We start from the raw sequence: 15,899 nt of genomic DNA on the forward strand, positions 1-15,899 counted from the left end.
TGGAGGCGTATCAAAAAGGTGGTTTGCCACCGTCCTATAAAAGGGCGTATACACTCTTCATACCAAAAAGCGATGACGCAAATACACTTAAGAAAGTAACAGGCTACAGGCCAATTACGCTGACAAACGTAGATTATGAAGTTTTAATGAAGATATTTGCGCGGAGACTACAAGGGGTTATTGGTGCTCTAGTAGGACCGCATCAGACCCGCGCGATAAGAGGGAGGCCTATATTTACGAATATCCATGTGGCTCGCAGCATTCTTGAAACTTGTGATGCAGATTTTAGGAAAGTCGTTATGTTACAAATTGATCTAGAAAAGGCATTTGACAGAGTATGTCACAATCTCCTGTTTACAATTTTTGTTTATGTCGGTGTTGGATCACGGATAACAGAGGGAGTTAAAATGGCATACAATAATTGTGCAACTAACCTAATTGTCAACCATAAGCTAACTGAAAGGGTTGAAGAGCGTTCGTCTTTTCGTCAGGGGTGCCCCCTGTCACCTCTTTTGTTCGCAATATATCTAGAGGCTCTTTGTAAAATAATTATTGATAGTCCGGATGTACTAGGATTCAGCCTAGAATGGTGTGAGGTGCGTTTATTAGCTTACGCTGATGTTGCTGTTTTCTGTGATGATAAGGAGAGTGTTCGAACTACCGTGGCAATTTTGCGTGTGCTTTGTGACATGACGGACAACAGTATAAACCTGAATAAGTGTGTCGGCTTGTGGCACGGCCGGTGGCAAACAACGCCGCGTGTTTTTCAAGGTATGCAGTGGAAGCTCACGCCTGGGATTTATCTTGGTGTACCGTTAGGCACACATCGAGACACCAAAGACTAATGGAATGGCAAAGTGCAGGAATTAAGAGCTGAAACTGATAAGTGGGCCGGACGTGACCTCTCTATATTCGCACGTGCGGCTATCTGCAGAATCTTTTTGGTGAGCAAGCTGTGGTATCTCATGCAAGTCCTGAGCTGTTCCCGATTCAACTTAAAGAAATTCCATAGAGTATTTGCTGTTTTTCTGTGGCAGTCTGAGTATGAAAGAACAAGCAGGAACAACTTGTTTCGGATGTTGGGTCAGGGGGCTTGTCATTACCAAATTTATACTTCAAGCAACTGATTTCTAGATTTTTGTTCTTACGAGACACGACAAATCCTTTCTTGCGAACAGTTATTCAAGTCCGATTAATCAATGCCCTACCTAACTTTGTTGTCTCGATGAGGGAGGGTGGGTGTTACGCAACGAGCAAATTTTTACGTGAGCTGATGGTAGCATTTAGATTTTTAAACCACCACTTTTCCATAGAATATTTGGCAACAGCGAGTCGTAAGCGGATAAGCTCGGATTTAATAGATATCATGTACGCAGAACCATTATATCGATTAATGTACCGCGAAGGCCAAGGGAAAGATGTGCTAAAACGTGTGAAACGAATGACTGTACCTGGGGAGTGAAAACATTCTTTTTTAAACTACCTTGCCTGTGAAAACATGGCTAGAAGAAACAGGGGACTATTTACCATGGGGGCTAACTGTTTGATTTGCAAGAAACCAGAGACTCTAGGACACGTTCTTCTAGACTGTTGGAGTGCGGTCTTATTTTGGGATATTATGCAAAGAACTATTAAGAAAGAATTGGCGTGAACAGCTCATGGTATCCGTTACCTATCCACAGTGCAAGACAGTATACCTTATGACATGTTCTTTCTTCTCGGCCTTCACAGTATCTGGAGAAACCGCATGGCTATAAGGAATTGTGATATAAATGTAAGAACAGTAAACTCATATTTTACTGAAAATATCAGTAAACTACGGGAAGTGTTTCAAAAGTTAGCGTATGACGATGAACTGTTGTTATTGATGGATGCCCTTGCCAAAATGATAGTTTTGTAATCTCAACCGCAAGCTCCAAGCGCAGCGGTGGGAAAGTGAATATTGTCAGATGGTTGTAGCAGTGTGTATTGATGTATTTGTCGATTGTCTGGAAAGAAATAAAAAAAAAGCTGACGTGGCGTAGCGGTAAAGTGCCGGGCTTGGGATCTGTAGGTCGGACGTTCGAATCCTGGTCGGAGCAGTTTTACTTTTTCTTTCTTTTTTATTGCACTAAAACGCTCTTTGTTGCTTTCTGTATTCAAAAAAATATATACGGTGTCCAGGCACCGCATATTTAACGCGCTAGAGCTGTCTTTCGCACGAGTAGCCAGTGCCCCCCAGTACGCCGCGCCTTCCCAGCGCCCCAGCATCCACCGTGCTGCAGTGGGCCCATAATCCGGCGCATTGGGTTTTGCAATAGGGTTGAGACCACTTTTACGTCTCCCGCCGATGACATCGCCGCAGAGTTCGCCGCATGTGTCGCTGGTGTTGGTAGTCTATAGTCACCGGCAGCGCGTGTCTGCTTCCGTTTACCTGGGCGGTTCTCCCTCAGCCCAGTCTCACTTTCTCAGGGAGCAGCTTCATCCACCTACCTCAAGTTTGAATCCGTTGCTGCTCTTAACGACTGGACAACGCAAGGGAATGCTTAGGCTTTCGTTCAACAACTCCACGCCGCCGCCCGGCTTAGTGTCTCGAATATAACCCGGAATCCACCAATTACAATTATGGGCGTTTGGTCACTCCGCTCGTGGCTGGCTTCGGCGACGACCATATTCATCAGCTCTAAGTTACCCATTTTAAATGCCAAGACCGCAGTGGTCTTCAAGAGCTCGCTGCCTATGTTGAATATCTCTAGAGAAAGGTACTTGCAGGCTGTCGTGCAGTAACCATGGACCTTATTGGCTCGAATGTTTCTGTCGATGCCATCGATGACAGCAACATAAAACGCTTTGTGGATCGTCCCGCAAACTTGCCGGCAGCTCTTGCCGTGGCTCTTGATGCGAAGACAGCGGAACGCAATCCAACGGCTCACCGCGCATTCGAACCAGCGTAGACGACGCGCAGTGCTACCTTTGGTAGGCTCCGTGGCGTTTCAGCAGCGTTTCGATGTCACCAACAACGCGGCAGGTGACTTTGCTCGCGATTGCGCGCACATGTACGACTTCTCGGCAAACTCTGCTGCTCCTCCCATGTTTCCTTCGTCGAACTACAATACAGGGTGCTGAGGGCAGGAATCCAGATAAAGTCTGAAGCCTCTCTCCTCTCACTGAGCCCGTTCACGGAAATGCCAACACTGTCAGTGCAGCTTGGAGATAAGCCACAAAGTGTTGAAGCACTTGTGTACACAGAGCCGGCCGTCAACTCCTTCATGTCAAGTTTTCTTTTAACAGCATTTTGCTGGAGGCTGTTCAGTCGACCGACCTCAATTCTTCCAGTTTGATGGAACCGCACTGCACAGGCTCGGCGAAGTCTGGCTGAATGTGTCCGCGCTCGGGAATACTGCTCCACGGCCGTTCCAAGTACGTAAACTCAGCGTGAGAGTGACACTAGGTTGTGATTCCTGCTCAATATTTGGGGTTTGTCCGGAGCTTCGTAGAGCATAGTGCACCACTGAGCTGGACCCTATCGCATTGTCGCCGCCTCCAGCCACTCCCGAAGCGTTTTTTGCTCGTCGTAGTGCGCCTCAAGTTATTCACGGAGCTGTTGATACGGTTCATTTAGTACTGGTCAGTGGCTTTCACACGTTGCAGAATCTGATCACTAATTTCTCCTCGCAAGTCGGCACTTTAAACACGAGGCCCTATGTGTCTAGTTTATCGGCTATAAAGTGTTCCAGAAACGTCGGCGCGCCGTTCGTGGGTAACAAGAAATGTTCACCACTATCGGATCCCATTATCACAGTGGCCTCTGAACACTGCACGGTACCTTTATGATTTGCTGCCCGGTTGCCTGCTGCAAAGCCTGTTTCGCATGCAAGCCGTGCAAGCGATGGCGCGGCGGTGGTCGCGGCGGCAGAGCGGCACCGCGGCGCCCAGGCGCAGCTTCGTGTCACATGCTCCGTCTTGGCGCCAGGCGTGCCGCTGTGAGGCGCAGTAACAGTTTTAGTATAGCGTGAATGACACCCCGCTAAGCGCTAAAATATAACTGGGTCTCACTGCGCACGCGCAGGAATCTATAGCAGCTTTGCGCATAGTGTGCATCCGCTATTTTCTCAATTTAGCGGGAGAGGCGAACGCTCGCAAAGTCTGCTTAGCGTACAAAACATGGCAGCGCCCCCGAAGGGACGGCTACCCGCTACGCATCTATCGTTTTGTCCTGTTGCCTTGCACAGCTCACTGATTCGCAATAAGCGGTGCTGCTGGTTTTCGCTTCAGGTGTTCATGCTTCGGTAATGGACGGCGGATGGTAAGAGAACGTTGTTTTCGATATCGATTCTCGGTTTGCCGCAATCCTACGCCTAACGAAAGTGTATAGTGGCTGTACTGTACACACCCATCAGACTGTGGCAGGAACATTTATATTAAAATGCATGTAGCATAAATTGTTTTCTGAATTATTGTTTACGTGGTTGAATTGTTTTCAACCCACGAACAGCATGCCGTACACCACAACGTAAGTAGCAATTAATGACCGTGCTCTAACGCTTCTTTCAGATCACTAGGCGTCATCGCGACAAGCTGTCTAGGATGTCCTGCCCATGCCCATTTCTTTTTCTTGATGTCATTAACTCGCGTTTGTTCCCTCACCAATCTGCTCTTTTCTTATCCCTTAACGTTACACCTATCATTCTTCCTTCCATAGCTCATTGCGTCGTCCTCAATTTAAGTAGAACCCTTTCGGTAGGCCTCCAGGTTTTTGCCCCATACGCTAGTACTGGTAAGACATAGCTGTTATACACTTTTCTCTTGAGGGATAATGACAACCTGCTATTATTATCTGAGAATGCCTGCCAAATGCATCCCAGCCCATTCTTATTCTTCTGATTATTTCAGTCTCATGATCCGGATCCGCAGTCACTACCTGTCCTAAGTAGATGTATTCCCTTACCACTTCCACTGCCTCACTACCTATCTCTGTTGCGAACTCACCAGATAATCAGGGTTTCACTATAAAACAAACACATACGCAAATTTGAATGCATGGTTTAATTCGTGCGGCAAAAACAGCAAAAAACAAAACAGAACACGACTACTGTAGTCATGCGACAAGCCTGCTACCGAGGTAGTCATTTCAACCTTAACCGCAAGATTTCAGCTCAGTGTTGATACCGTCTGTCATTATTGACCGTTGCGTTCTATATCACACATATATTTTATATATTCCAGCTATCTTCCATAAACATGCTCTAAAAAAACTGATTTACCCGGTAGATGCTTGGATAAAATGATTGTAATAGCCTCATGAGAAGTTCCAGTACTACACACTGTCGAGCAACCATAGCGTACACGGAAACAAGCGCACATTTCGCACCATCCTTAGCATAAAGAAAAACACCGCCATTCTGTTTCAAACTTTTAAATGAGCCGAAATGTTGTTAGGCATGGAAATATTGTAGATTAGAGTTGCTGAAAAAACACCGAGTTTCTTGAACGGCTCTACAACAAAATGACCTTTACTGCAAAGCATTCGTAATATTTCGGCTGACTCGCTTTATTTCATGTGTGTTAGGAAAGCCTCTACAACGAACACCACTTGAGCAAATTTGCCTGTATACCGACAAAATGAGGGCGTCCCCGACCCCCGGCTTACCACTTCGTGTCCCTCGCTACCTTTCGTAAACTGCTGTTTAGACATCAAAAATCAAAGACATCATAAACTTGAAAATGTACAGAAAAAAGCAATAAGATTTATATATAAGCGTTATGACCGTCACTTCTCTCCCATAGTTCACGCCCTCACGTTATCACTTGACACACATGCCAGGGTTAGCGCAGAGTATAAGGTCTATTTCATTTCTAGTCTCGCCATTCGGGCTCCACCACGTCAACTTTCGGCTATCCCGCTTGCGGAAGAAGGCATTCATTATCCTCATATTATTCTGTTCTGCAAGCTCTACTAATAACTCTCCCCTGCTATTCCTACAGCCTATGCCATATTCCCCCACTGACTTGTCTCCAGCCTGCTTCTTGCCTACCCTGGCATTGAAGTCGCCCATCAGTATAGTGTATTTTGTTTTGACTTTTTGTATTTACTTCGTTTGACCCATCGCCGATTCCATGTCTTCATAGAAGCTTTCGACTTCCTAGTCATTATGACTGGATGTAGAGGCGTAGACTTGTACGACCTTCAATTTGTACCTCTTATTAATGTACACAACAAGATCTGCTGCCCTCTCGTTAATGCTATAGAATTCATGTATGTTACCAGCTATATCCTTATTAATCAAGAATCCGACTACTTATTCTCGCCTCTCCGCTAAGCCCCAGCAGCACAGGATGTGCCCGCTTTTCCAGCACTGTATGTGCTTCTTTCGTCCTCGTAACTTCACTGAGCCTTCGGGGAGTATGGTAGCGCGATTCAAAGACGGGACAAAAGAAGACACAAAGGGACACTTTTGTTACACTCTTTTGTCCCGTCTTTGAATCGCGCTACCATACTCCCCTTGAAGATGCATTACCAACAAGCCCACATTGCAACCCTCGTTCACTGAGCCCTATTATGTACCATTTACTGCCCTCTAATTCCTCCATTAGCACTGCTAGACTCGCCTCACTAGATAACGTTCTAGCATTAAACGTGGCCAGGTTCAGATTCCAATGCTGGCCTCTCATCAATCATCAATCAATCGATGATACCTAAACATCAATCGATGATACCAAAATTCTCCCTTACCTCTCACAGTTTGACATTTTACGGAAACATATAGCGGATAACTCGCCGGGTGGGGGTGTATTAATCGCCACTAAGCGGAACCTATGTTGTTCACTTGTAAACCTCTCTGCACAGCTGGAAATGATTCTGATTCGATGCATTGCTACACACCCGCACACTCTGATTGGTATTTGATTCCGGTCCCCTAGTACCGACAGTTCTTTCACGCCTTTACTTCATGAAGCCTTAAATACACTAAAAAAACATATCCTAACAGTCCTGTTCTTCTGTTCGGCGATTTTAATTTTCCAACTATTGATTGGTCCGATCCTCCCTCTCCATTATCTAAAAGCATCCCCGCTAGCGATTTCTTAAACACAAATATAACATTCGGCTTAACGTAGCTCGTCGCTGACCCTATACGCGTTACTCGCTCACTCGTCCAACTTTTTGGATCTTGTATGAACAACTCACCCTGATAAATTTACCCCTGTCACCTTATTGCGCGGTTTGAGCGACCACCTGACAGTACATATTTCGTTTCATTGCAACATAGTAAAGAAACAAAAAAATCGAAAGACACTTATACTCTATGAGGAAGGGGACTATGTCACCATGAACCGAGAATTATCTTAGTACTTCGATACGTTCGTCACTAACCTTCCACTACATTCTCTCGAGTCTAACTGGCTGCTATTCAAAGCAGAAATGCATGTCCTTAGATGTCTTTACATTCCCACCATTACCCTAACAGAAAGAACAATATCACCATGGTTTAATGTATCGCTCAAACGACTAAATAATAAGAAAAAACGGTTGTTTTGGTCAGCCAAACGACCTAATTCTTCTTCCACATGGGGGATGTCGAGAATGAAGAAGAGAAGTTAACTTCTCAAACTTCTCAAATGTTTTGGAAGTACTTAAAACAGTGTGGATCAGATTCCTTCGGAATACAGGAGTTAAATTATAATGGCAAGATAATTGTGGAAGACGAAGATAAAGCTGCCTGCCTAAACAACTTTTTTCATTCGGTATTCTTACCCAACCACACCTGTCATATTCATCCACCTACAACTAATATTTCGCCTATGCTTCCTGTTGAGCTTAGTGTTAATGGAATTGCAAAACTATTGAAAGATATTGATGAGAGTAAATCTAGTGGTCCGGATGGTATTTCTCCACGTGTACTCAAACGTTGCGTGGAGCCAATTTCTATGTACCTTTATTTAATTTTTGAAAAATCTTTATCGACAGGTATTTTACCTCATGACTGGAAAATTGCACACGTTGTTCCGATACATAAAGGTGGGTCCAAAAAAGACGTTGGTAACTACAGTCCGATATCACTTACGTCTATCCCGTGTAAAATACTTGAACATATCTTATATAAACAAATACTAAATCATCTAAATAAGCATAAGGTACTAATTAACGAGCAGCATGGATTTCGTAGGGGACTATCTTGCACAACACAATTAGTTGAGTTTTATCATGACATAATATCCAGCGTAGATGCAGGAGGACAGGTAGACGGTGTGTTCCTGGATTTTCGGAAAGCCTTCGACACGGTATCACATTCACTCTTATTGTTTAAACTTAATACCCTACACATTGATGCAACTGTTTTTAAATGGATTGAATGTTACCTTTCCCAAAGAAGGCAATGTGTAATACTGAATGTAAAATGCTCCGAATATGCAAATGTTACGTCAGGAGTCCCACAGGGCTCCGTTCTGGGTCCGCTATTATTTTTGGTGTACATTAATGATATCTCTGCCGGAATTTCATCTTCTATACGGTTGTTTGCGGATGACTGTGTTGTGTACAAAAACATTTCCCATCACAATGATACAATTGAACTTCAGAACGACTTATCAATCATTCATGATTGGTGTACTAAATGGAAAATGACTTTGAACATAACAAAGTGTGTACATCTCTCATTTACTAAAAAGAAGAAACCAATTCAGTCACGGTATCATCTGAACAGCGTACTATTGGAGCAAGGCAGTACGTATAAGTATTTAGGTGTGCTACTGTCGTCTGAATGTTCGTGGAAACCACAGATAGACAGTATCATAGCCAAAGCTGGTAAAGCTTTGAATTTCATTCAGAGAAACCTGCGATGTTCACATACGAATTTAAAACGTATGGCATATACAACTTGTGTTCGACCACTCTTAGAATATGGCTGTGTGGTGTGGGACCCCCACGAGGTAACCTTCATTGCCTCTCTAGAAAAAATACAAAACCGTGCTGCCAGGTTCGTCTTGGGGCGGTACGGAAGAAGGGAGAGCTGCACTGCAATGAAGGCTGAGCTAGGATGGGACTCACTTTCTGCCCGCAGCAATAAACTGAGATTAAAATTTCTATATTCGATTTACTACAATAAAACAGGAATTAATAGGGAAATTTACCTACAGAAACCTCATTACATTTCAAAACGAACTGATCATAGTTGCAAAATCCTCGAGTACCCTGCCAAGACGAACATGTATGCCAACTCATTTTTTGTTCGAACAATTGAAGTTTGAAGTTTGAAGTTTATTTTCCTTTCTTCATTGCAGAAAGAGGAACCAAGAGCTAAAGGCCATTCGGCCTGACAGGGGCTCTTGCTCCTAAGTGCGTTCGGCTTACATGATGAACCGATGTACAGACAAAAAAGCAAATATAACACGAAAACAAGCAAGTACGATGTACAACAGACAAATAAACAAGATAATGTGTACATTATACAATGACTATGTGTAAAAGACATTTATGCTTCAGTTTTTGTTTGTGCAATCACATTTCTGCGCATATTAAGGAATACATATATAGTGCATTATTAAAAAGAGAAAAAAAATTTAGTGCGAGAGCAATTTATGTGTAATTAATTTGATAGTGTATGAGTAGGTTTTTTATACCTTGCTTAAAATTCGGTGCACAGAAATCAATTTTTTGTTCAACAATGTTTAGTAGCCTAGGTATTTGATAGTTTATATCCTGACGTCCGTAGTTAGTACGCGTGAATGGTATTTTCTTGATATCATAACGTAATGGGTATCGAAAAGAAGTGGGTGTGCTGACAACATGGAGCCTGTGTTTTTTTATATGTAAGAATAATCTATAATAAAATACTTGATTTGCTCGGATCATTAAATGTTTGTCGAAGAGATTGTGTGTGGGTAAGTCACGCGGCCTACCATGGTAGTTTTCAAAAATTCGGAGTACTCGTTTTTGCAAGTTTAATAACTTATCATAGTTTTTTGTTGTAGTTGTTCCCCAGATCAAGACACAATAAGATAGCTTCGAGAAAAAAAAGGCGAAGTATATTGATTTCTTTAGCCATAAAGGAATTAAATCACCTATTTTGTACATACAGCCTACTACTTTGCTAAGATCATTGCAGAGCTTATTGACATGATTATCCCAGGAGAGGTTTTCTTGGAACCATACCCCCAAAAACTTTTGCGTTGTTACTTGTTCTAGCCTCTTTGCTTATATTAACAGGCAATGGCTTGTTTATCGGTCTAAATATCATATATTTGGTTTTATTGACATTCAATTGTAGTTTGTTGATGTACAGCCATTCAGATAATAAATTTAAATAATCATTTATTTCTTTTTGTATGCATTGCAAGGAAGAATTTGCAAAGAAAAGATTAGTATCGTCTGCGTACATGATGATATTAGGTGAGGAAGAAATGTTAGGAAGGTCATTGATATATAGATTAAATAATATAGGACCAAGTATGGATCCCTGTGGCACGCCATTCTGTATTTTGAGAAGTGAGGAAGTGGCCTGATTATATGAAACAAACTGGTAACGATCCGTTAAGTAGCTTCTCATTAACTCTAATGCTGTACCACGTATACCACAGTCATAAAGTTTGCACAGAAGTATACCATGATTTACGCTGTCAAAAGCCTTACGTAGGTCCAGAAATAAGCCTACCATGTATAAACGGTTTTCTATATTTTGCAGTATTTGATGTTTTATATTTAAGAGCGCATCCTCACATGATTTATTTTTTTGAAATCCGTACTGCGCCGTACTAATAATAGAATATTTCCTTAAGAAACCTTCTAGTCGAGTGTTTAGAACAGTTTCAAAAAGTTTAGAAAAAAGAGGTAGTATAGATATGGGTCAGAAGTTGTTTACACTATGATCAGCACCGCCTTTATGAACCGGGCACACTCTGTCTATTTTAAGTTTGCTAGGAAAGATTCCGGACTCAAACATTTTATTAATAATATGAGCTAATACATTGGAGATGATGTCAGACACATATTTTATAGGAGATGCCATGATACCGTCGAAACCTGCAGCACTGTTTGATTTAAAGTTTTTGATCACGCTCTCTACTTCGGTTGGTGTCACCGGAAATAACATTAAAGAATTTTGCAGAGACGGTTTCACAGTATGCCCTATCTCTTCTGGATCTGCTGCAGAAATGTTGCTGCAGCATTGAACAAAGTGAGTGTTTAGGATAGAGACGGCTTCTTCATCCGAAAGAGTGCCGTTATCCGAAGCTATTTGTAGGTCTTGAGGGCTAGCCTATCCTCCAGATATTTTCTTAATTTCCACCCAAACTTTTCTTGGATTCGTATATATGCGCGAGAACACCTTCTCATAATATTTTTCTTTTGCCTTTTTTAATTCTGAATTTACTTGGTTTCGGTACTCCTTAAATTTGGCTAATTCATTCATGTCTCTGGTTCTAAGGAATGTATGGTACATTTTATTTTTGTTTTTGATTTTTGTAAAAAGCACTGCATCTATCCACGGCTTTCTAATTTTTTTGGGTCGTTTTGTAGCACTATGTTGCGGGAAGGCTATGTCGTAGCAAATGATTAGTTTATCGAAAAATGAATTGCATGCTTTATTTGGGTCACTTTCAGTTAGTTCAGATTCCCAGTTTTTTTCCCGAATAAGAGAGCGAAAATAGGCTAGCGTCGTTGTTTCTATGAGACGGTAGGAATATCCAGGCGCATTTTGCTTGTATTTCTGCGAACAAGGCGGAAAACAAAAAATTGGAAGATGATCGCTTATATCAGAGGACATGACACTAGCAGTCACAGTGGAATCATGTACATTAGTGATACAGACATCTAATAAGGTTTGACTGTGTGCTGTAACTCGTGTTGGCAAGGTTATAATATTCGAGCATGCGTAAGAGTAAAGCAACTGATTATATTCTCGTGTTATTGTATTTTCAGCCATCATATCTATGTTCGTATCACCTAGTATGGCAAACATTTGGCCGGTGCCGCTGAGATAAGCTAGCAGGTTATCCACAAAGGAAAAGAATTCTTTTTTGTTCCCACAGGGCGGTCTGTAGACTACTGAAAATGTTCGTGCTTGAAGACGAATAGTGAATTAAACAGTGGAATAGGCTGACTGAAAAGCAAGTGCATTGTGTGAACGAAGATGTATTTTATTCCATGTTGTAACCCCCCTGCTGTAACGCCTTTGGGCGCTGCGGGGTAATTGATGAATAAAGAAAGAATAATAAAGAATAAACACAAGTTTCTTTCTACCACGTTACCCGCTATGCTACGAACTAACCCGAAGAAATTTTGGAAAACTATTAATCCTAATCAATGGAATGACATTTCACTTAACAACAGCTCCGGACTTGCGATCCCTGACACTGAGGTTGCAAATCTTTTTAACACAATATTTAGTTAGACACATTCTCTGGGAATGTGACGTTATATGCGAAGAAAATGCAGTTTCCCCAGATGAAGCTGCGGCGCGATGGACGGCCGCGTTGCGCAGCTCAAACCTCGAACATCAACTATGGGCCATCCAGCAAGCCCGTGAGGCGGCGAGGAGACAGGATCTCCGGACCTCCTCAGGGGCGGCCTAGGCCCAGGCCACGAATTTGCCGGATTGTTAATAAAGTTGTTACCACCACCACCAATATTTAGTTCGGTTTTTACTAATGAATTACTTGACGGCTTGCCCGATACACCATACTTCGCGCATCGGCTCATGCAAAGTATCACGTTCGATCCAATTGGGATTATCAGAGTAATTGAATTATTGAACAACTTGTCATCCACGGCAGTAGATGGTATCAATGCCAAAGTGCTAAAAATACTAAACATGGGTGTGGCCTGTTTTCATCATTCATATTCCAGGATTCACTTAACAGCGCTTCAATTCCAAATGACTGGCAGGTGGGCAAGGCCACCCCAGTCTTCAAGAAAGGAAGCCGATCATCACCGAGTAACTACCGCCCTATTTCCATACCAAGCGTGTCTTGTAAAATAATGGAGCATATTTTATACTCGCATATTGCGAACTTCCTAACGTCCATCAATTTTTTTCACCCAAGTCGACATGGCTTCCGCAAAAATGTTTCATGTCACACCCAACTTGCTCTTTTCTTGCACGAGTTACGTTTAAACCTAGATAGTAACATCCCGACTGACGCAATATTTTTAGATCTTGAAAAAGCGTTCGATAAGGTCCCTCATGGTCATCTCTTAATAAAGTTATCCCGTCTTAACATTCATCCTTGTGTTCAAAGCTGGATTCGAGGATTTTTACCTACCATCAGCAGTTCGTATGCGCTAACTCACACTCTTCATCCCTAACACCCGTGCTTTCAGGCGTACCTCAAGGTACCGTACTTTGTCTTCTCCTTTTCTTAATATGCACGAATGACCTGCCTTGTAATATTTCTTCTCATACCAGACTCTTCACAGATGATTGTGTGGTTCACCGAGCAGTTAGTAACCCCACCGACCATTTGGCGTTACAAAATGACCTATTGCGCATGCAAAACTGGTGTAACACTTGGCTCATGTCATTAAATCTAGCTAAAACCATGTTAATGTCTATTAATCGTCGTCGTAATTACGATATGCCAAATTATAGCATCAATAACCTGTAGATTGCAACAACTGATTCAATGAAACATCTTGGTGTGTATATCTCGCTTGACTTAACTTGGACCTGTCATGTTAACCACATAATATATTCTGCTAATCTTAATCTAGGTTATCTATGCCGTAACCTGTTCCGCGCTCCTCCCTCTATTAAACAACTTGCTTTTCTAACCTTTGCGCGGCCCAAGGTGGAGTATGCCAATGCTATTTTTGACCCCGACTAGAATAACCTTATTAACGCCCTCAAGTCGGTTCAGAACCACGCGACACGATTTATTCTGCCAACTTATTCGTATCCAATTCAAGCATCTCAGCACTAAAAGCCCAAATAAACTTACCTTCTCTAGTCTCACGCCGTAGAAAAGCACGTCTTTACCCTTTTCATAAATTTTTCCATTCTTTGCCTTTGGACAACTTGTACATAAAAACAGCACATCGCGTTGCCCGCACCCGTCACTCTAACACAGTATATCTCCCACAAGCCAATACCGTGACTTTTCAGCAATCATTTTTCCTGCGCATAACACGAGACAAGAAATGCCTGCCCACCGAAGTTGCCACTATCATCGACCAACCTGTGTTGAAGCGACTGATCGAAAATATCCCTTTGTAGTTTGTAGTATCTTGCTTTGTCACTAACGCCCCACTCCCTCATGTAATGTCTCAACAAGATACCTTTGAGTAAATAAATAAATAAATACATAAATACATGAATAAATATAAATTTAGAATGAGAAGGGGCAACGTTGCAGCACAGGCTGAGAGCCAACACGCCTCACTCGCACAAGATGCTTCATCTTAAGCCTTGTCGCCCACCTTCAAAGAGGACACAGAGCGTAAGCCCTTCTTTTTTTTTTATTTCGCGCCCTCAGGTTGCCAGGAGCTCATGCTCAAGAGTTCTTGCCTGACAGCTTTGTCTAGGTCGCCATCAAGAAACACGCTGTTGTGCAATTACTAAGTGTTATCATAGTCTGTCCCTAATTGATTATGATTAAGATGTTTCTATTGACTGCTGCCGTTAAATAAAGCGGTGACACGAAACACAAATCTAACAGTTAGGCATGCACATCACTGCAGTTTGCATCATAAGCTGTGAGCACTGCTTGCATGAAAAGCCAAGAGTGTTGCATGCATGCTCATCACTACAGCTTGTGCCTGCCAGCAATGCTTGCTTGAAGTGCTGTAGCACTACATGATTTTTACATAACTTCTGCAATTCAGCCAGTGAGCATGTTTGGCCACCATAGCGGAGCACGAGTACAGCAGGAAAGGAAGCAGAACAAGAAGCAGAACAAGAGCCTCTTCAAACAGCAACGAACGATGCAGCGGATGTTGCACCTGAACTAACCAGACGGCCTATGGTTCGCAGTAAGTGCACATAAGTGCAGTACCCAAGGCCGGCACTGTTTCGGTGCGAGGTCACAGTTAGGTACCATAGAATGCGTTATAGTTCCTGAGCTACCCCTCCCTCTAAAGAAAGTGTGTTCTTCCAAACTAACTACAGCCATAGCCTGCATTCTATGCGTTATGTAAACTAATATTCTCATCACAATCACTAGGGTGTGAGCGAATAAGCTTTGCTTGGGAAGTCTGGGGACCATTTTTAAAATTTTTCATCAACATATCTGACTTATGTAACTTGTGCATTTAAATATTACAAAGTGTGTCACTAACCATCTTTTTCAGGAAAGCGAGGACAAGGCCAAACTACTGACCATGATATTCTGGAAAAGAGGTGGAGGCACGAACAGGCGCTCAAGGACAAGGAAGTCACCCTCGAAGAAAAAAGAACCGAGCTCGAAAAAAGCAGGCTGGCACCGGAAAGAGGCGTCTGCAGCGGTAAAGCCAACTCCGCATGGAGGAGCTTCGAGTGAGGGAGGAAGATCGCAAAGAAAGAGAGGAGCAGCGGCAGGCAAACCCAGCCAACCAGGGTAGCTTTTTTGAAATTGTACAAAAATTAGTTAAGACAATAAAGAAGGATTTAATACATTTATTTCAGAAAAAGCATCTCTCGCAGAGAACGCACACCCAATATTACGTCGTACTACACTTGCAGGTCCCCTCTGCCGGGTAGCAATGCTGAAGTAGATATGTGCCAAGACTCGGCCTCCAGTAAGCATGGACGCTGCGTGGCTGTGTACCTTAATAAATGACTTTCGTTTTCATGCATGCAGGCACGGCCGTTCATGAGACTGACAGCGATTCTATACATGCAGAGAACATTCTGAAGCAGAAGTTTTTGAGTTTTTCTTTTTTTGAAATCTAGAAAATCAAACTGTCAGACAACCTTCCCAAACCCCCCCTCTACTGGTTGTCTAACTGATCT

The 15,899-nt window shown here is 42.7% G+C and overlaps 1 protein-coding gene across 1 annotated transcript in view; it reads left to right on the forward strand.

The window, feature by feature from the left end:
* The window catches only part of LOC142571292 (uncharacterized), a 233,736-nt gene extending 218,176 nt beyond the window's left edge, over positions 1-15,560 (forward strand). Inside the window, exon 5 of the mRNA XM_075679541.1 lies at positions 15,260-15,560. Within this exon, the coding sequence (XP_075535656.1) occupies positions 15,260-15,447 (188 nt within the window). The 3' untranslated portion in view covers positions 15,448-15,560. The remainder of the gene's footprint in view (positions 1-15,259) is intronic.
* Positions 15,561-15,899: the final 339 nt, after the last annotated feature.

The sequence above is a fragment of the Dermacentor variabilis genome, chromosome 2 (genome assembly GCF_050947875.1).
Source record: "Dermacentor variabilis isolate Ectoservices chromosome 2, ASM5094787v1, whole genome shotgun sequence".
NCBI classification, from domain to species: Eukaryota; Metazoa; Arthropoda; class Arachnida; order Ixodida; family Ixodidae; genus Dermacentor; species Dermacentor variabilis.